The following is a 23,211-nucleotide window of genomic DNA, read 5'->3' as shown; positions in this document are numbered from 1 at the left end:
TTTAAAGTTATATTTAAATAAATGTAGATGTTATTTTGCTTGTATAGCTGCATGCAAATGAGTGTCCAAGTTAACTGTGTACAGTATGAGAACAAACTCTGTTTATTCATTTATGTTCTGAGTAACATCTGAAAAAGTCTGAAGTTGTAACCATGCATTCAAGCACGTTTGATCCTATGCCTAATTCTCTTTATTTGAAGTTTGATTAATTGCCGATTACAGATTTTGCAAATTAATCTCAATAACAGTACTCCACAGGCATTATTCTGCATGATTTACAGAAGGTGACAGCTGCCATAAACACCAGAGAGTTTCAAAAGCTTCCTACGGAGGACGCTTACTATTCATGCATATGATATTATAGAAATAATGCAATATGAAATGCACATATATCAAAATCAAATGAGAATTTATTAAAAAAGCTGCCTAAAGGGAGCTCACTGGATGTTTGGAGCGGAGGATTTAGAAATATTGCACATTTAACACAATCAAATTAAAACTTTATTAAAATCAGACATGCTGAATTAGCGGAGTACAAAAATCTCTTCCTTTTAAGAAGATGATGTTTCTGAAACTCAATCGACTTCAAATAAAAAATATTCTGCTATTTACAATAAGAACAAGGATGTGAAACAATAAAAATGTTAAAATGTTAATGCATTACTTATACATACCCCTATCCATGCACTACAGAGGCTTTCCCTGCATGACCCTGTTTGTTATAAACATTTCATACATAATAATTTAGAGACAAACATCATCACAGCTCCCTTATAACCACACAACCGCCTTTCTCATGATATCATGCTTAAAACTCGTGTAAATCATTCTCTGGACTGCTTTTAAGATGAGAATAGACATAAACATTCCTACAGGTGTGTCTTGATTGCTTGTGATGTTTATAAAATAAAAACATCAGAACTTGTTATTGCGAAGGATTGAATAAAAATGAGCTGAAAACCGTCACAACGCTCTTAAACTGTTAACTTAAAATGTGACTATACAGAAATTGAGGGATTCGCTCTTAAGTCAAAATGTTGTAAGGGAAACTTTTTAAAAACAAACTCAACCGAATTTCTACACTGCAAAAAAAATTGCTGCCTTAAATTAAGTAATAAAACAGGCTGTACAAGTATTTCAGCTTACAAACTTAAATGATGAGATGCTATACGTTATAAAAAAGTTAAAATATTATACACTCTGAAAATGCTAGGTTGTCAAAAATGAACGAACCCAGTTGTTGGGTTAAATTAACCCTGAAAATGTTTGTCTTTACCCCAAAAATTGGTTAAAACAACCAAGCATTTTGGGTTAAAACTAGGACTATCAAAAGATTCATCGTGATTAATTGCATCCAGAATAAAAGTTGGTGTTTACGTAACATGTGTGTGTGTGCTGTGTATAATTATTATTTATATATAAAAACACACACAATCATGTATATATAGAAATTGGTTATATGTATATATAAAATATTTTTATTTTTTATATAATATAAATGTATATACAGTATATAAATGCAAATATTTCTTAAATATATACATGAATGTGTGTGTATTTATATATACATAATATTTACACACAGTACACACACATGTTATGTAAACACAAACTTTTATTTTGGATGTGATTAATCGCGATTAATCTTTTGACAGCCCTAGTTTAAACAACCTAGCATGGATTCAATTCATCCATTTTTAACCAAACCCAGCATTATTTTATTTATTTATTTATTTTATTTTATTGGAGTGTAAAAACAATGTTGTCATGATTTATTGATCACATCATTTATAGTGTTTTACACCTAGCTTCAAGTCTGAATTAACTTTAAAACTGTTGAAATGTTAAACAACACTTAACAACACATAATCACTCAAATCTTGCACATTTAACAAATTACTGTGATGTTATGTAATCAACTTTGTCCTTGTATGATCTCCACAAAAGGTCTATTAACTCTTTCTCCGCCATTGACCAGTTATCTCGTCAATTAAGAGAAAACATTTGCATGGAAAAAGTTATCCTGATGAGTTTTTATGTTAATCTGTAATACCGCGCTTATCCAATAGATGGCGATCCACTAACCCAATTTATAAAAAACTGAAGCAACAAAATTATTTATTAATTGTACACTCTGTGTATGTTTTGATAATCATTCCTAATCTGATCTTTAACAAAATTCCTTCAAAAAAAATATTATTTTTTCATAAATAATAATAATATAAATTATTTCAACTTTTTGTTAAAAAAAATTATTTTTTAAAGAAAGATACCCATATTTAAGAGTTTATAAGCATAGAAATATTGGATGAATTTTTTTTTCCGTTTTGTCTGGTTGTTTATTGTTTGTTTAAAAGCAGAGCGTCTGTTTTTTCATTTGATATATTTGTATGTTTATATGTTTTTACAAGAAATTTTTTCTAGAAGGCATTTTGTGAAACATTTGTGAAAATCACAAAAAATGCTGGCAGGCAACTTTAAAAAAAAAAAGGCTTGCGCGGAATAAGTTAAAGTTCATGAGGACATAAGATGCTAAAACTATCTTTATCCAGAACCAATCTGGCGATCATAATCAAACACACAGACGGATGTGAATTATTGCTAGCAGATTTGGATCCTAATTCCAATCTTTTTAGGTGCGTCACATTGGCATAAAACGGGTGGGCATTCCTGGTCCTGGAGGCCCACTGTCCTGCAAAGTTTAGCTCCAACCCTAATCAAACACCTGAATGCAATTTCCAAATCATCCTGCAGCCTTAGATTAGAATATTTAGGTGTGTTTGATAAGGGTTGGAGCTAAACTTTGCAGGACAGTGACCCTCCAGGACCAGGAATGCCCACCCCATAGAATAACCATTTTTTGTTGTATGGTTTCTTTAACATCCGCACAAGGGTTCTTCGTAGTGGATAAAGATAAAAAATAAATGGAACCTTTAACTGCGAAGAACACTTTCAGAGCCGTTTCAGAGTTCATTTCTTTTCTTGCTCAACAAAGTTGACATTGTAGGTGAGTTGATGCCCGTTGTCCCAAGCGTACAGAACCTTCTCCTTAGGGTTGTAATCAACCTGCGTAGTGAACCCGTACTCATTTATAAAAGGTAACCGTGGATACGCATCAGCGCCGGTAAGCGTGTCGTACGCATATGAAACCTGTCCTTCCCGCTGGTTATAAATGTCCACGGCGTACAGGACGCCACATATTATAAAGCAGTTGCCGAAAGAATTTCGCCTCAATCTCGTCCTCCACGTGGTCTCTTTTTTGACCGACAGGTCGTTGGGATCTAGCTTACTGATGATGATGACCTCCACCTGTGCGTAATCGTAGTCGGCAGATGGGTAGATGACCCAGAGTCCGCTCTCATCTACCGCAAAGTCAATATCGGAGTGACCTTTCCACTTCCACGGCGTGGCGTCTTCATAGACGACGTCGTGCAGTTGAGACCATGCTGCGACGTAGCGCTGTTTGAGATCGTATTTTATAATGTTCTTCGTGAAGGCGCGGTTGTAGTAGAAACCTCCTCTGTACACAACATGACCCGTTCCTATCCAGTTATAAGGGAGCTTGTAGAGATTACTCCATCGACCTAGAAGAAAAGTTTGACAAAAATATTACATTTTCACAGCACTGTTCTTTACTACATTAACACAAATATTTGTCTGTCTATATGTCTGTCTGTCTATCTTCCTGCCCATCTATCTGTCTGCCCATCTATCTGTCTGTTTATATATCTGTCTGTCTCTCCTATCTATCTGTCTGTCTATATGTCTTTCTATATGTCTGCCCATCTATCTATCTGTCTGTCTGTCCGTCTGTCTATATGTCTGTCCATCTATCTATCTATCTATCTATCTATCTATCTATCTATCTATCTATCTATCTATCTATCTATCTATCTATCTATCTATCTATCTATCTATCTATCTATCTATCTGTCTGTCTCTACTATCTATCTGTCTGTCTGTCTTTCTATATGTCTGCCCATCTATCTATCTATCTATCTGTCTGTCTGTCCGTCCGTCTGTCTGTCTTTCTATATGTCTGTCTATATGTCAGTCTATATGTCTGTCTCTATCTATCTGTCCGTCCGTCTGTCTGTCTGTCTGTCTGTCTGTCCATCTATCTATCTATCTATCTATCTATCTGTCTGTCTGTCTGTCTGTCTGTCTGTCTGTCTTTCTGTCTATCTATCTATCAATTTATCTATCTATCTATCTTTCTGTCTATCTGTCTATCTATTTATATGTCTGTCTGTCAGCCAATCTACGTCTATCTACCCATTTACCAATCCATGTCTGTCTATCTACCCATATGCTTTATGTTTGTTTATGTACCCGTCAATCTGTTTGTCTGTCTGTCTATCTATTTGTCTAGCTGTCTATCAATCAATTTATGTCTGTCGAATCTATCTATTTATCTATCTGTCTGTCTGTCTGTCAGCCAATCTATGTCTGTCTATCTACAAATTGACCTACCCGTCCGTCTGTCTACCCATCTGTCAATTCATGTCTATCTATCTACCCATCTACCTGTCTGTGTGTCAGTTAATCTATATCTGTCTATCTACCCATCTATCTATCTGTCTGTCTGTCTGTCTGTCTGTCTATCTAGCTATCTATATATCTGTCTATATGTCTTCCTGTCTGTCTGCCTGTCCATCTATCTTTCTGTCTATCTATCTGTCTGTCTGTCTATATGTCTGTCTGTATATCTATCTGTCAGTCTGTCTATATGTCTGTCTGTATGTCTATTTGTCTGCCTGTCCATCTATCTGTCTGTCTATGTATCTATCTGTCTGTCTGTCTGCCTGCCTGCCTGTCTATCTATCTATCCATCCATCCATCCATCCATCTATCTGTCTGTCTGTCTGTCTATATGTCTGACTGCCTGTTCATTTATCTATCTGTCTGTCTGTCTGTCTGCCTGTCTATATGTCTGTCTGCCTGTCTGTCTGTCTATCTGTCTGTCTATCTCTCTGTCTGTCTGTCTGTCTGTCAGTCAGTCTATATGTCTGTCTATATGTCAGTCTATATGTCTGTCTATCTATCTGTCTGCCTACCTGCCTGTCTCTCTATCCATCCATCTATCCATCCATCCATCTATCTGTCTGTCTGTCTCTCTGTCTGTCTATATGTCTGTCTGCCTGTTCATCTATCTATCTATCTATCTATCTATCTATCTATCTATCTATCTATCTATCTATCTATCTATCTATCTATCTATCTATCTGTTTGTCTGTCTATATGTCTGTCTATCTGTCTGTCTTTCTCTCTGTCTGTCTGTCAGTCTATATGTCTGTCTATATGTCAGTCTATATGTCTGTCTGTCTATCTATCTGTCTGTCTGCCTGTCCATCTGTCTGCCTGTCCATCTGTCTGTCTGTCTACCTGCCTGCATATCTATCCATCCATCCATCTATCTGTCTGTCTGTCTCTCTGTCTATCTATCCATCCATCCATCTATCTGTCTGTCTATATGTCTGTCTGCCAGTTCATCTATCTATCTGTCTGTCTGTCTGTCTGTCTATGTCAGTCTATATGTCGTCTATATGTCAGTCTATATGTCTGTCTGCCTGTCTGTCTGTCTCTCTGTCTGTCTGTCTGTCAGTGTATATGTCAGTCTATATGTCAGTCTATATGTCTGTCTATCTGTCTGTCTGTCAGTTTGTCTGTCTGTCTGTCAGTCTATATGTCTATCTATATGTCAGTCTATATGTCTGTCTATCTTTCTGTATATCTGTCTGTCTGTATATCTATATGTCTGTCTGTCTTTCTATATGTCTATCGTTCTATATCTCTGTCTGTCTTTCTATATGTTTATCTATCTGTCTGTCTATCTGTCCATCTGTATAACAGCTGTAGTCAATAAATGCACATTCATTTGCTTTGAACTGGAAGTCATGTGAGTTTATGGGCTCATATGGTTGTTTGTCTCTACAGAGCAGATTTATCTCACATACCCTGTTTAAAGTTGTCCAAGTTCCGGAATTCCACAAGGTTGTTGCCATAGTAATAGTTGGTGACGTAGATTTTGGAGTCCTTGGCGACTGGATCCTTCATCCAAGCTCCTTCATTCCTTCCGTAGCTGTGCTGCTTGACAGGCTGATCAATGGATGCCAGGGTCCCTTCACAATATGGCTCTTTAACTGCCAATAAAAACAATTTTTAGCCCACATGCCCCATGATGCATCTAGTACAGCTGATAATATAATGTGTAGATTTGTCTTAAACTGTATGTGGTATATTGTGACATGCATAATACGTTTCTGCATTGGATTACTAAATTCAGATGTCTTAATTTAAAGCATCTTATAGTGCTTCTATGGTAGGCTTTACTTTTTATCAGTATGTGTATTCCCGGGAAATCAAACCTTTGACCTTTGTGTTGCTAATGCTATGCTCTATCAGTTTCAAGAATACACATGATGTGTTGCATTTTGCTGTTTTAAAGAGTTAAAAAGATTTAAACTGTGTCTAAACATTGTCTTACTGCAGTTCAAGATATATCAAAATACAGTAAATGTGCACATTACAATATGCATAAAGGATTCAATAAGTTTAAAAAGTATAGTCAAAGTTTTAGGTCAATGCAGATGGTTGAGAGACTGAATATATTTCACAAACTTAAAACATTAAGTATAACTATTACTATTTTATATATTACTATTTGCAGTGAATACAGTGATTTTTTGTGGTACTGCTGCAGTATTTTCTTGTATAAATGCAAGTCTACGTGTAGATGTTTTCATGTACCTGTAATGTATGTGTTGTTGCCGGTGTTGTCCAGCACAAGCGAAATGGTTGGGGCCGGTCTTTCCTCTCTGTATAATGTTCGGCTGGTCGTTGTGCTCTGGGTTGATGCTGTCGTGGAAACGGTGGTCGTTGTCGTGGGTAAAGTCATGATAATGTCTGATGCTAAGTTGACTTGTGGTGTGATGCTCTCATCTACCTCTAGCAGAGTTTCTGTTTCATCAGGATTTTCTTTACCTGACAGAAATACAGGGAAAACAAATAGAGCATCTGGGATTTTAATCAAACCTAGAAATAAATGTCAAAATAATTAAATACAGAATACTTTTTTGCTGTGCATTAGCTTGCGAGTTCCTAGATGATGAACGGTTGCTATAAAGTCTGAATATATGTAAATTGCAAACCTCTTAAAAATGAATATCAAATGTCATAACCCAAACAACTCCAAATCAGCAGATTTTTTTATGGTTAAGTGTCTCTTTTACTAAACATTTAGCAAATAAACAGTATTGTGTACTTTATTCAATGAAAGAGTTGTCAGGATGCAAAGTTCGTCACAACATGTAAGTAGACCGTCATGTGTGTGGTTCGTAATTTCAAAATATGTGTTCTGCGCATCGAGTGATCCTATGTGCATCACGTGTCTTGTCAAAATAAGTGCCTATTGCAGACACGTCTAAAAGGGTTTATAATAAAAGAGACACTCGCGTTTGCCAGATACTCGCATAATCTCATGCGTAATCAGAGTTTAAAGTTAAGGGAATGTCTTGCGTGTATTTTGTGAAAGTGAACGTCTCTTTTATCATAAACGGTTTTGACGCGTGTGCAGCAGGCACTTATTTTGACAAAACACGTCATGCACATGGTTCACATGACGCAACAAACACATATTTTGAAAACACAAGCAACACACGTGACACGACACCCCAAACATATTTTGAATTTGCGCCCCTCGGATGAGGCGTCACCAGCCGCCACTGCTAAGTGGGAGGAACTGCGACCTTAAACCAGCTAAAACCAGCTACCAACTTATGCTGGTGTTAGCTGGATTTTTCAGTAGGGATATAAAGCAATTATTACACAGACTGTCAACGGAGGGACATTAACAAACATCAAACACTGTCTTCATCAGGAAATGAGTGCGAATACCCAAATGAAAGGAAACACTGTTGAATCTAGACATTTGGCTGGATTTTGTGTATCCTCTCAGGCTGATATGAGTGTCACATTTTTCAAAAAGTAAAACTAATGAGTGTGTGTTGGCTGAAGGTGTTTGGACGGTATGCTGGCGTCTTACACTTGTATCCTGTTAGACTGAGTGCTGGATAAGAGAGCCAAGATCCAGATCAAATCTCTATGACAAAGACACTCATTGTGTGCATAAAAAAATGTGTTTGTGTGTTTATTTTTGCTGAAAAAAAGGTAACCAAGCAAGTCATATCAATACGTTTTTACATTGCTTAAACTTAGCAAATTAAAGAGATAATTTGCCCAAAAATAAATATTTTGTCATCATTTACTCACATGAAATTCTTTGTTCTGTGGGACACAAAGGAAGATATTTTAGCAATGTTTGTAATTCAATTGTTATTGAATATTGACTTCCATAGTATTTTTCTTTCTATGGAAGTTAATGGTGCTCATGTTTCCGGGTTTGGTAACAAATACTTTCCTTTGTGTTCAGCAAAAAAAAAATGCACTGAAATAAATCTCTGGTTGCACATGATTGAATTAAGTTTTCTTTAAATGATTTTTCTTAAAAAAATTGTTGGATCTAATTAATTTAATTATGTACACCAGTGCAACATGATTGAATTAAGTTTTCGTAAAATGAAAATCATTTAATTATTAACCATGTTAATTTCATTTTAAAAACCTAATTTAATCATGTGCAACCGATTTTTTTTTCTTTTTTTTCAGTGTGTATACAGGTTTGAAACAACTTGCAGGTTAGTACAGTAAATGATGACGGACTTATTTTCGGGTGAACTATTCCTTTAAGTTAAACAATTTTAAATGATATACTCATCACAAAAAAATGCCAATATGATTAAACTTTAGACTTCTGTGTAAAAATACTTATAAATAAATGTTTGTGAACTTCTGCATGTGTGTTGGCTAAAGTAAGATGCCGGGTCTGTACTGGTCTGTGCGTGTGTCTTACATACTTGGCTATTGTACAGAATGATCCCCAAAAGTGAGCTACATCTGAACAAAACCTCCCTTCGCGAACATTTGGGAACATCCTTAGTTGGAAAAATGAGTCATAAATAAAGCAAATAGCAACGGCAAGTAAACGTTTGCGTGTTGCTTACATTACATCGCAAGTAGAGTCCCATGAGGGAAGTGTCTTTGTAAATATACTAAATGTCAAATAAACGTGAAAAGGCATTAAGGTTTGCGTGATAATAATAATAAATGTTCAATATACAACCAACAGAATAAACAGAAGTCCACACCAAGACAGAAAAAACATCTGCATGTAATATGTTTGTTTCTGCTGTCAGATTTATGTGCAGAAAAATTCTGAATCACATATGTGTGTTAGTGTGAATAATAATGTAAGACAGGTGACTCACTCTCACTCATGCATTATATTTTGCTCTTAAACATTTTAACATTTTACTCACACTTCATTATAAAAGAGCAGGTGTATTACTGTATCCAATTAAAGAAGTCTGTATCATACCAACTCTCACTTTCTTTGAGACACAAAGGGAATAGTTTGACTTTATGTGTGTATATTTGTGTACACAACACGTGTGACCTTGCTCGTGATAGTGTGTATGTGTGCTTGTCAAATCTAATCAAATCTAAGAGTACGAATATATTTGAGTCTGAATTGGCATGAATGCAAGCAGCTGTGCTTCTAAAGGAAACGAAAGGGAAACAGCTTTTCTTTGGAAAATGTTTGTGTGTGTTGTGGACAAATGTTTTAAAATTATTTTCCAAAGAAAAATGTCTCTTAACGACACAAGATGTCTTTATTCACTTATAAAAATGTCCATACTTTTGGATAAGAAGAGGAAGGTTATTTTTTATTATTAAGATGTGTACATTGCTGAAGTGGTTTGATACAACATTCTGGTCTCCAGATGTTCTGGTTGCTTTTTAAAATCTACAGATTTCCCATTTTAACGTGGAAATTACTTGTAAATGTCACGAAAAGCACCTCCACATGAGGATTACACATTTATTAGTCCATATCATTAGGGTAACCATCTGTGCCATTATTCCCAGACAAGTCCTGGCCAGGATTTCAGGGTGCATCTTTTGGAAGACATCTTCAAGGTTCTCACATTTCAGTTTAAAACGACATACGACATACAATCGTAGTTTCATTCTTCCATTAAAATGTAATAGAACCTAAAATAATAAACTTCGATGACGTATGCAGTCAACAAATACAGAAGACACACCCGAAATCCTGGCCAGGACGTGTCTGGAAAGAATGGGGCGTATGGTCACCCTAATATCATTCATGAGAGATTAAAGATTGTCTCCACAAGTATGACTTCCACTTTAAATCTCTTAATTTTTAAGGTGTGTGTGTGTCTTACCTCTATCATTTTGGCTGCTCTCCTCATCGGTTTTGGCTTTGTAGTATGTGATGCCTCGGATGACGCCCGGCTGGTTTTGTGAGGGTTTGCCTTTACTGCTCAGTTCTGTTTGCTCTCCTTTACTGGATTTGATGGGTTTACTCGTCTCTTTCTTTGGCCTAACTGGTTGTTCCTTCGCTTGTTTAGGTGGTGGTTTCACTTTCTCAGGCTTTTTGGCAGGAAACTTTGAAACATCTTTAATATTTAACCCTACTGTGTCCTGGAAACACACAACACATAGCAAACTCAACTAACATTGCAGGTCCTAAGTACGCACTCCATAATTAACTCATTCCCCGCCATTAACAAGTTAATTAAGAAAAATATTTGCATAAACACATGTTGCTGATGAGTTTTTAAGGTTTTCTGTAATACCGCAATTAACTACTAGATGGCGCACTTACCCAATTTATAAAAAACTGAAGCAAAAAAATTTACTAATTTTAAACTCTGTGTATGTTTTAATCATAGACTGTAAAAAAATATGGACGACGCCTGTTCGCTCTCTTCCATTGGTGAAAAGTGAAGCCGCCAGTGTCCCGAAATGGTGCTGACATCTTGGGTCTTGAGTCTGCGCAGTAGCAATTTCGGGACCAGTCATGCGGAGTAGTGAGCAGGAAGTAAAGCCGCGAAATCAAGACCCCGCCCTCGCTCTCGCAGAATGCCACACGATATCACAGCTGTCAATCATGACATGACACCACCGTTTTTATATCATTAAATAACGAACTAAAAACAAACTTGTTTTAAAAACAAACATTTAAATTTACATCAGCGTGATAAAAGTTTATAAGCAAAGAAAAAAATATAGATAGGATGAAACGTCCCCCCCTTCTTCCATTTTCATGGAAGGCATTTTGTGAAAAAAAAATGCTGGCGGGCAACTTTAAAAAAAAAAAAGGTGGCAGGGAATGAGTTAATATAATGCACAAACAACTTCCTCTGTTGTGAAAATGTTTCATTGCAACATTGGATCAAAACCTAAAGGTTTTATGCTTCACCTGTGCTTTGCTCTTTGGGCCTGAGGGGGCGGAGTCTTTATGCGAAAGCTGATGGCCCAGATTGGACAGTTCCTTCTTTATGCTCATCATGATGTCAGAGTGGTTCTCATACTGGCGAAGCTGATTGGTCAGAGTTGCAACGCTGTCTCTTACGAAGTCATTTTCCCGTGAGAGGTTCGTCTTGATCATCTGGATGAGATATGCAGCTTTTAAACATTTTAAACAAATTAATTTTAATTTCTAAATCACTCAAATTGTTATTGCGAAAACTATTATTTAGTATAAAACTAAAACCATAATACATTTGATAAAAAATAAGAGCATTTTAATGAGATATTACGTTTCATAATGACCCAGTTAACACATGCAGTAAAAAGTAATTTCAGCCCAATTTTACCCAATAACCAACAAAACTTAATTGGAAATAAAAACAAAGTGGATATAAGTTTGACGATAACAAGATTGTGGTTTTCTTCTGTTGGCTATTTCCATCGATTCACATACAGATGCTCAAACATTTATTATTTTTCCCATCCCACAAGCCAAAGCTAAGCTATAATGGACAATACTTGGAGCCAAACCATTGTGGGTAACCACAGAATGTCATGAGTCCAGTTAAATCCAGCCACTGCTCATATGAGCCCGCTCACACGCACTCAGCATTTCCGTCTCATATCACACTATAATCCTGTCGCTTAGGCAGCATTACTGTACGTTTGCAGCGCAAAGGTTTTGGGTTCGATCCCCAGGGAACACAATTGCTATAAAATGCATGGTTTGAATGCACTGTAAGTGGCTTTGGATAAAAGTGTCTGCCTTCATGTAAATGTAAATCTCTTTCTCACACACACACACTTACATCCTCCAGGTTGTTCATCTGAGACACCACCTTGTTGATATATGAGTGAACTTTTAGAAGGTCCATACTGAAGAGAGTTCCCTCCAGAAGGTCCACCATGGACTGCAGCTGTGAACACACACAAAGAGTCACATTTATACATAATTTCCTAACGCAACTAGACGTGTTTCTTTCATTTTCAATCTGAAATGATGATTGACAGCAACGAAATTGACTTAAAGGTGCAGTGTGTACTTTTTAGAAGGATCTCTTGACAGAAATGCTAAATAATATATATAACTATATTATCAGGGGTGTATAAAGACCTTTCATAATGAACCGTTATGTGTTTATTACCTTAGAACGAGACCTTTTTATCTACATACACCGGGGGTCCCCTTACATTGAAGTAGCCATTTTGTGCCACCATTTTTCTACAGAAGCCCTTAACTGACAAATTTTTTCTGTTGTCTCCAACAATGAAAAGTTTGTCCGATGGCGGCTACCGTAGCTTCTCTATGCGTTTCAAAAGCAAGGGGTGAGCAGTGGACTAAGCCGTTGGTTGCAATTCGCAACCTCACCACTAGATGCCGCTAAAATTTACGAAATGCACCTTTAATATAAATAAAATATAAAATTGTCTTTTAAAAATGTTGCCCATGCTAAGGTGCAATGGGGTGGTTTTCAAGTGTTTGACATAAACCAGCTCAGATTAATAAGTCAAATTGCATAAGATTTCCACCTTGACTGTTTGTGAATAAATTGCTCATACACTTATTGTTGACACATGTTGTTTTTTCAATCGTGTAACAGCCTGAACAGCATCTTGATTTACAACCTCGTGTACCGTCAGCAGAGATGAAGGACTGCAGCGGGTTCAAAACAAAGCCACATGTTTGGAGCTAAGCAGAAGGTCGGCAAATGTTTGCAGTATTAATATTAAAACATCCTTTTAAACTACTGTTAAAAGGGCTTCTGGCCAATAATAATACTTTCACTCTGCAGTTGAAGCAGACAGGAAGAAGGTGGAAAGAAAACAGGACGGATGCTAAGAAATGCAATTGTGAGCACGTGCACACATGCATGCATCAGATAAGTTAAAGTCCCCATGAAATCAAAACTGACAATTCTTATTTTTTAATGGAATATTGCACTGTGTATAAGAATTCATCCGTGTAAGGCTTTTTTTATTCATGTTCCCTCGTGTGCAAATGTGTGCTATATCAGTGATGGCTAGGGACGATTTTCTTACAGTGTACATACACTAGCGTTAAACTATGGTTGCTATGCAACAACTACAGCATGAAATCAAATAGTTAATGTAAACATGTAAACAGTTAATTTGATTTACCTTGAGCAGTTGCGGTGCCTGTTTCTTGAGTTTTTCCATCTTCCATTCGTTCTCGCAGGGGTTGAGCGAAGAGGGCGGAGCCGTGCAGGAACATTTACAGTCGGCTCCAGAACTCACTGTTTCAACCGTGTAGAAATCCTCCACGCGCACGCTTCCCGTTTTCAAGCGTGCACACGCATCCCGGGTCAGAGGTCGCATGATACACTTACAGCGGCAGTCGGACCCCTCCGATGTCATTCGGACCTGCTCCTCCCCAAAGATCTGGAAAAGAAATTTCATGATGTCATGACTCTGTGACCGTATAACCTAATTTAATTACAATTTTGTCTATTGCTTTGTGGATGCATATATCAAAATGCTTTTATTCTAATGAAGGATAGTCTCGGGTTAACCTCCGACCTGTTTATTGATCAGCGTTATTTACCCGAGTTGTCGCCCTCACATTCCATGAAATTAAAGTTAAAGGTCGAGAGGTCACGAGGGCAGTGACTACAAACTACTTACTACTAAAGACCAGTGACCTGTGACCTTTACCCCCACACAACACCACATGTCCATCATTACACAATTAATATAATTTCATTAGTGTCATGTCATGTGGCCAATTTACTTCTGATGGTAATAATGTAAAGGCAAACCTTTATTACAAATAGTACCTCTTAACTTTAATTTCGCAAAACATTTTAATTCAGTATGTGACATATTTATGGGTAAAGAGTTAGAATGGATGTTGAAAACAAGATTTGTGATAAAGGCAGCCAAAAAAGTGAGATTTGGTAGTTATTACATTTTGATTTAAAGAAAGGAAAACATTTGGTGCCAAGAACGTTTATTAAGACTGTAAATAAGATCAAGTGTAATTGACATTTTAACTAATCTAACAAATCTGTTTAAATAAACACCTAACAAAATAAAGTACACATGCGTAAATCTGTCACAAAAAAATCTGTTTCTTGCACAGTTGAGCTTCTGCTATGAGTTACAGTTCATCAATCCCTACGCTGTTATTCTCAATGGACTGAATGAAAAGCAAGCAGATGGTTTAAATGCAGTTAACTTTGACCCCTGAGAAGAGAAAATACATCATACAGGGCGTGTCCATAAAATCCAGTTGTCTTATATTGACGTGTGTAACGAATAGACTTTGATTCACATCACAGACTGAATAAAACACATTTGCCAGTTTCCACAACGAATACAACTTTAGAAAGTTTATTTTGACAACTACTATTACATAATATACATTTGTAAGACAAAGCAACCTAAAGTGTATTCAATATACACTGTCAAATTTATTTACATATAATGGTCCGAAGCTGTCACTGGGGCTGTACCCTTTAAAAAGGTCCTAGTACACTGCAAAAAAATTATTTTTCCTTTTTCTTGATGAGCAAAACGACCCAAGAAAATAAGTTTAGTTTTTAGACCAAAAATATCAAATTTAAGTGCTTTTGTGCATAAAACCAGCAAAAAAATCTGCCAATGGAGTAAGCAAAAAACTCATGAACATTTTTCTTAAACACTAAATTCAAAATAAATTCAAGACAAATTTCCCCATTACTTACTTACTTATGCCTGCTACCCCTCCTGGGGCATAGGCCGCCGACAAGAGCTCTCCAGGCATTGGGCTTTTCTCTCCAGCTGACTCCAGGTATATCCAAATTCTTTGGTATCAGCTACCAAATCTTGGCGCCATGTATTTCTCGGCCTTCCTCTTTTTCTCTTTCCTGGGGGGTTCCAGTTGAGTGCTTGCCTGGTGATACTGGAAGCTGGCTTGCGGAGCGTATGGCCAATCCATCTCCAGCGTCGTTTTAGGATCTCATCTTCTGCAGGAAGCTGATTGTTTTTTTGCCAAAGGTCATGGTTGCTGATGGTATTTGGCCAGCGGATCAGGAGGATTTTTCGCATACAGGAATTGATAAAGGTCTGAACTTTCTTCGTCGTCGCCACTGTTTTCCTCCATGTCTCTGCACCATAGAGAAGGACGGTCTTGACATTGGTATTGAACAGCCTGACCTTTGTCCTTAGGCCCAGTTCCTTCGAGCTCCAGATGTTCCTCAGCTGTAGGAAGGCTGCTCTTGCTTTACGTATTCGTGCCTTGACGTCGGCGTCTGTTCCACCCTGCTTATCGATGACACTGCCCAGGTAGGTGAAGGCCTCTACTTCTTCTAGCGCTTCTCCGTCCAACAGGACTGGGTCGTTTTTGATGTTATTTACCTTGAGGATCTTTGTCTTATGTTTATTGATGTTCAGACCTACTTGAGCGGAGGTGGCAGCTATGCTATTTATCTTGTCTTGCATCTGCTGTCGGGTGTGGGATAGCAAGGCCAAATCATCCGCAAAATCCAGGTCGTCGAGTTGTGTAAATGGTGTCCACTGGATTCCTGTTTTTGTATGTTCCGTTGTAGTCTTCATTATCCAATCAATGGCTAGCAAGAAGAGAAAGGGCGAGAGCAGGCATCCCTGACGAACCCCGGTTCTCACTTCGAAGTTCTCCGTAAGCTTCCCTCCATGGACCACTTTATGCTCGTCATACCGCCATACGAGCTTTTCCCATTGGCAGATTTTTTTGTTTGTTTTATGCACAAAATCACTCACATTTGATATTTTTGGTCTAAAAGCTAGACTTATTTTCTTGGGTCGTTTTGCTCACCAAGAAAAAGCATCTTAATTTAAGAATTTTTAGATATCCAGTCAGTGTTGTATAAAGTGTTGCATGACTCGCTCCTCCCGCAGTTCGTAACTCCTTCTTAAGTTATCGGAAAGAATCGGTAAAGCTTATCTGTCTTTTGTAAATCTGATAAAACTAAAGACTCTTCGGAGATATGAAGGATGTAATATTATAGGTACTCCAGATTAACATCAGATACGCAGAAACAGCTTGTGTTATGAATGCTTTAAAAATCTTGCAGGTGTAAAATATGTGTACATGAAAGTTCAACAGCTTAGATTTCTTACATCCTTTTCAGTAATCCTTCTCAAAAGACCAGTGAAACACACCCAGAACTTCACACCCTGCCAACCCTAACTTAAATCGTGAGAACAATCTCTTATCTTGATCCGCATGTCTGATTGTGTGTGTGTGTGTGTGTGTGTGTGTGTGTGTGTGTGTGTGTGTGTGTGTGTGTGTGTGTGTGTGTGTGTGTGTGTGTGTGTGTGTGTGTGTGTTATGTTGGTGTGAATTATGTGCATTTATTATAAAGGAATGATACATTGCAGCAATATAGTTTCATAGTGTGAACTCAACATCCATGCATGCTTTTATCTTTCACTACTGCCCATATTACTTTTGGTTATGTGCATTTCCATCTTTCTGAGGTTCACTGACACATAAGTGGCCCAAATAAATCAGCCTGGCACAAGGATGTGCTCTCTCCAGTCATTTCTTTTCCCAATTCCCAGATTTTATTTGGAATGTTTAATATAGCAACTTCGGTCTCCAAGCCAAACAAACAGGGAGCAAGTGTCAGCTGTGTTGTGCTAAAATAAGCATATCTATTCTGATATTTCCACTGCAGGCACATGTTTATACATTACTTAATAAACACAAGTAATTACATTACAGATAATATTACAGGCATATTATAATGTTCCTATAGTTCAACTAGTAAAGCAGTGCATTCAAAGGTCAAGGTTTGAATTCAAAGGAGCAAACATACTGATAAATCACCATAGCTTAAATACATACAAGGTCGCTTGTAAAGAAGCATCTGCCAAAGGCAAAAATTTAAATATTGCTGAAGTTTTATTACAGCATTTTATTTATGGACAGCATCTATTAAAATGTGCATAGATCCGCAAAATAAATGCTTCCCATATCTTTTGTTGCTGACATTACTGTAAAGGCTTAAACATCATGGTATTTTCTCTCATGAACATACGCCCTTACTGTTTTCATAGCAACTAACCACCAGGCACAGGTGCAGGATTATCAAAATCAACACTGGCCAGAGTCAAGCGTTCTGCATCTCAAACCCTTTGTGGCTCACATACTTGCACAGATAAACCCACCGAGCAGCTGACAAAATGTGTGTTACTGAACTTTAACTCTTCAAGAGAGGAGAGGAGAGGAGAGGAGAGGAGAGGAGAGGAGAGGAGAGGAGAGGAGAGGAGAGGAAAGGAGACGAGAGGAAGGAAGAATGGAAAGGTATGGAAAAGTATGAAATGGAAAGGTATGAAATGGAAAAGAATGAAAAGGTATGGAATGGAAAGAAAAGGAATGGAAAGGTATGGAATGGAATGGAAAGGAATGGAAAAGTATGGAATGTAAAGGTATGAAATGGAACTGAATGGAAAGGTATGGAATGGAAAGGAATGGAATTGAAAGGAGTGGAAAGCAATGGAATGGAAAGGTATGGAATGGTATGGTATTAAATGGAAAGGTATTGAATGGAAAGGAAAGGAAAGGTATGGAAGAGAGGAGAAGAGGAATGGAAAGGTATGGAAAAGTATGAAATGGAAAGGTATAAAATGGAAAGATATGAAATGAAAAAGAATGGAATTGAAAGGAGTGGAAAGCAATGGAATGGAAAGGTATGGAATGGTATGGTATGGAAAGGAATGTAAAGATATGGAATTGAAAAGAATGGAAAGGTATGGAATGGAAAGGTATTAAATGGAAAGGTTTTGAATGGAAAGGTATGGAATGGAAAGGTATGGTATGGAATGGAAAGGTATGGAATGCAAAGGTATGGAATGGAAATGAATAGAAAGGTATGGAATGTAAATGTATGAAATGGAAAGGAATGGAAAGGTATGGAATGGAAAAGTATGGAATGGTATGATATGGAATGGAAAGTAATGGAATTGAAAGGAGTGGAAAGGAAAGCAGAAAAGAACAATACAAAGAAGAGTGGGAAGGAGAAAGTAATCCTATTTTTTAAAGGTTAAATCCTCTGTAATCCCTGGTGAGGAATTGAACTGGCTGTTTGTCCATTCACTTTCATCTGAAATAATTAGCACTATAGCTGCATATCAATGTTTGATCTCCTTCCAAGAGCTTGTTAAAAACTAGAAGCACGTAAAGTTTTCTATGAACTCCATCTTTTTCCAAATCCTTCTCATCCCTTTCCTACTCTTACTCTCTATTTTCTTAGAGTGGAGCTCTTTATTTGGACTGGCCTACTTATTAATGTTAGCTCATGCAAATCATTTTATCAGTGTCACACTAAACTCAAGACTTGTGGAATTTAGACCCCACAAACCTTTTATACCTTTTATTCTGCGTATTTATCAAAAAGAGAATTGAACAGTGGGGCCCAGATTGGGGACCCGTTCCTCCCCATGTGCTTCATCTATGAGCCGTGACCTGTGATTAGTGCGGGTCCTGATAGGTCCTGATGGGCTTGGTGTCGGTTTCTCATCTGGTTTTATTCTCGCCAAATCAACCGTTTTATCTGAAGTGACTTTGACCGTGCACACATCATCCCGAAGGAGCTTTTATCTGTCCGTCACAGCAGGCCTCAGTGAAAGCGTGCTATGAAGGGGAAACAACTCTCATAGGAGGCAGTGTGAAAAATGATGTTGAAATTCTGTGTTTGTCTGTTTTAAGTTTGGACTAGATGTGATCATGGGTGGATGCTACAAATCTAAATGATGGATTAAAAAGCCAATGTCAAGCCTAGCATACTGGAAATATTTGGGACAGCAGTGATCTCTTACTTAAATTTATGATGTAGATATCAATCTTACTTTAGAGTTCAGTTCCAACTCTAATCAATAACACCTGTCATGTGAGCTACTCAAAATATTTTGGTACTGTATATCTGAAAATAACAGGCATGTTCAGGAAAGAAAAATGTCTTGTCTTGTTCTAGACAACAACCTGATACTAAGATTTTCTCTTAAGAATTACCCTCAAGTTTAAGAAAATTTCTCAGTAATGCCAAACTATGCTCAGGTAGGTCTGTCTGCAATCAAAAAATATCAAAACCTTTCTTATCACATTTTTCTAAAACAAAATGATCTATAGGCCTACTATACTATAGATATTCACTTTATAAGAGCTTTTGTGTGAAGAAAAAAGGTGTAATTTGTTGAGCTTTAGGAGAAACTTCAAACACTTAAAAGTAGGTAAATTTAGTTTTTCAGCATTTTTTTTTATATATGATTGTTTATGTTAGTTCATTGTGCAATAATTAATTTTAACAGTTACCACTTTTGATTTTAACAATGTATTAGTAAATGCTGAAATGAACTGAGATTATGAATAGCATTAGACATTTTGTTCATTGTTAGATGCTATGCATTAACACATTTTTAAAAATACAACTTTATTTACTATTTAAATTCCAAGCGTATAATAATGCAGTAATATTTTTTATTGTAGCATATTATATCTAATAATTTATATTTAATACACTCCTAACAGTAAAGAGTTCGTTAAATCACTCGGCCTAACATTTCTACATCGGTTCATCCCTTTCCTGAAGGTAGAAACAGGACTGTGCACCTGTGATTTTTAGACTGACGTTTCCATGTGCGAACAGAAGCGCTTTGAATGCGTGCCAGTGGCGCGTTTCGTGCGTACTTTCCTCTAGTGCTTTCAATGCGCGAATAATAATTTCAACTAACAAAGAAAGACAAATACCAAATATATCCGCTTTCATCTGGAGTGAAAAATTCCTGAAAACCAACCCGATCCAGAGATACAACTTTATAACTGATAACAAATATAGCCTACTTTTGCATGCATGTCGTTTCTTTTGAATACAACTTATATTTAGAAAATACATAGTACATGAAAGTCTGTGTCTAGTATGTAATTTTGAATAAAATAACTTGATTTAGAATAAATATGACAGTATTGTTGCTTGATAATTCAATGACTAAATAAGCTTGAACATCTTGAAATGAGATAACATTAGTTCATGGTTCTGCACAAAAATTAAGTTATAGCGCGCTTTTTAACACGTGCACCATATTATTCATATGCATGAATAAAACATAAACTTGTATCATTTCTTACCTTGCTTTGAGATGATACATGACTGGACATCATCAGCAAACAAGCCACGAGCTCCACTATCCTCCACATCTCGCCGCTTTATGACGATCCTCGGTGTGACTGATCCATCTCTCTCTCTCTCTCTCTCTCTCTCTCTCTCTCTCTCTCTCTCTCTCTCTCTCTCTCTCTCTCTCTCCGCCCCTATCCACTGGATTAGCAATACAAATATGATAAATAATCACTTATGCTGTTTGATATAGACATATATAATTAGGTTAAATGTAGATGTAAATCCGAAAAACCATGAAATTAAATGTAGCCTAATATAAAGCTACAACATAGATTTAATATTCGTATATTGAAAAAAATAATACGATTTAGGCTTGGCGTAAATGCATGATTTTAATGTAAAACTTGTCCGTGATCTGCAATAGACTTAAGTTAAAAATCTGAGCCTCTTTTAAAATATTACATGGCAATACAGAATATGTACTGTATATACAGTACTATAAATAAACACATGGGGGCAACAGAAGGCCATAAATGCATGAGAAGCTCCGAACTTCATTAGTGGTCGAAGGGATGCTTCAAGTCTCCTTTCGGTAATCAATTGTATGTAATAAAAACCATTATCAATAGATCAAAACTGAGATATCAAAATGTGTGTTTGTCTAATTTAAGGGCAGGCAGTCTTAAAACAAACCAATATTAATGAATATTATTGGTTCCCAAAACGTTCCCCTAACGTTAGTCTTTTTTGTTCTCAAAATGTTTTTGGTTAGCCAGGAAAGTTTTCTTTACAGAAATATAACTTTATTTTTTGGTTAGTTTAAAATAACCACCTTGAAACGTTAAGGGACGTTATTTTGTGGTTCCTAAAAATAACCATTGGAGAACGTTATGTATAAGTTATTTTTAGGTTATTTTAAATAATAACCACCCTGCAACGTTGTGGGAAAGTTATTTTATGGTTCCAAAAAACCCAAAAAAAATTACCATTAGAGAACGTTTTGTATAAGTTATTTTTAGGTTATTTTAAATAATAACCACCCTGCAACTTTATGGGAACGTTATTTTTTATGTTCCAAAAAAATAACAATTAGAACGTTATGTATAAGTTATTTTCCAGTTATTTTAAAAATGACCACCCTGCAACGTTGTGGGAAAGTTATTTTATGGTTCCAAAAAACCCAAAAAAAATTACCATTAGAGAACGTTTTGTATAAGTTATTTTTAAGGTTATTTTAAAAATAACTACCCTGCAACATTATGGGACAGTTATTTGGTTGCAAAAATAAAACCTAAAAAGGACGTTCCGCGAACGTTATTATTTGGTTCCCAAAAAACAACCAAACGATAACCAAAAACTAACGTTAGGGGAACGCTCTGTGTGTGCACGAGATGTGTACTGTTACCGTACACAGGTAATAATTTTATGAGGGTGGGTGGTACCAAAGAGTATTGGTGGAACGTACTCGGCTTCCGTAGGGTATGGAGCAGTTTGAAAATCTCTCAAATGTAAGTTACCTCAATAAAGAATTATCTTAAAGCTGTATCTTTCTTTTTGATTGCAATAAAAAAAAGTAAAAAAAAAAAGTTACCTCCATATGTGTACCTCTACTGCAGCAGTACCGTTTAAAAATCGGAGCTCTCTGGCTGTTTGGAATCTCCATTGCGATAGTAACGTTAGATATCGAGTGTTTGTCAGTATTCATCAGCGACGTGAAATTAAATTCGTGCACATCTGAGCTAGCTGATGAACGCGAACGCCGTTCACTGCTGGTTGGTCGCCATGCGTAAGTAAACAAACCACGGTCATAACTTTATATAAATGTTATTAAATTGTATTTAACCGCAGCGCAACCTATCTGTCGGTCTGTATGTCTGTAGTTCAACTTTTTGAACTACATTTCCCAGAAGGCGACTCGGAGGCGTGTCGTCACGTGACCTCGGCAAGGTGTTTTCACGCGGATCTCTTGACACGAGCGCGCGGAGAGAGCAGAGGGTTCGCAGAGGTCAGTACAGGCGGACCAGAGAGAGACACTCTTGAACTCATCTTGCTGGAGGATGGAGGTGGAGAACCGACCGAACGGGTTTGAATTCTCCAAACGGGGCAAGTTGCTGAATTTTAATTTACAGTTAAATATTATACGTCGCAATTCAAACTAAATGTTTACGTCGCGTGTTGTCATTTTTGTTTATTAATAACCTTGCTAGGTTTATACGAGCACAGTATATTTTAGAGCTCACAACGCAAGTGTTAATGAGCATGAATGCCTTAATACTGTGTTTTTGCTTGTTTGTCTCCCGTATGGGGTGAAATGTTAGTGTCATGTGATGAATGGGGGTCCAGAGCTGGAGTTTGGGGACAGTGAGGCTTTTAAAGCTCTACTGAGGAATGTTTTTATATGCGCGTCCGCGAGGAATCGTAAAACATGAACTTTTGAACTTGAGCGAATCAGCCTCGAGCGCCACAAAAACACGCCAATGACATCAAACACATTTTTAATCAGGAAAAAGTTAACCACACTAAAACTTAACAGATTATCTTTGAAAGAATTTGCAGTTGTGATGTTAGTCATTAATTTCCTTTTTATTGTATCTGTATAATACTAAATTTATCTTGATGTATTTAAGCTATAAAGTGAAAATAAATTGTGGACAATGGTTGCACATGATTTAAGTTTTCTTAAAATTAAATGAACATTAATTAACATTAATTTCATTTT

The 23,211-nt window shown here is 36.8% G+C and overlaps 1 protein-coding gene across 1 annotated transcript; it reads right to left on the bottom strand.

The window, feature by feature from the left end:
* Positions 1-392: 392 nt before the first annotated feature.
* On the bottom strand, positions 393-20,601 carry LOC135721580 (olfactomedin-like protein 2A). Its single transcript, XM_065243928.2, has 8 exons — positions 20,504-20,601; positions 13,537-13,797; positions 12,207-12,314; positions 11,348-11,536; positions 10,308-10,566; positions 6,751-6,984; positions 5,958-6,143; positions 393-3,584 (listed from the first exon to the last, which is right to left on the bottom strand). The coding sequence occupies exons 1-8, from the start codon at positions 20,570-20,572 to the stop codon at positions 2,971-2,973; spliced, it is 1,920 nt and encodes a 639-aa protein (XP_065100000.1). The 5' UTR covers positions 20,573-20,601; the 3' UTR covers positions 393-2,970.
* Positions 20,602-23,211: the final 2,610 nt, after the last annotated feature.

Source organism: Paramisgurnus dabryanus, chromosome 18 (genome assembly GCF_030506205.2).
Source record: "Paramisgurnus dabryanus chromosome 18, PD_genome_1.1, whole genome shotgun sequence".
NCBI classification, from domain to species: Eukaryota; Metazoa; Chordata; class Actinopteri; order Cypriniformes; family Cobitidae; genus Paramisgurnus; species Paramisgurnus dabryanus.
The sequence above is the reverse complement of the archived record's forward strand: the minus strand, read 5'-3'. Positions and strand labels throughout refer to the sequence as shown.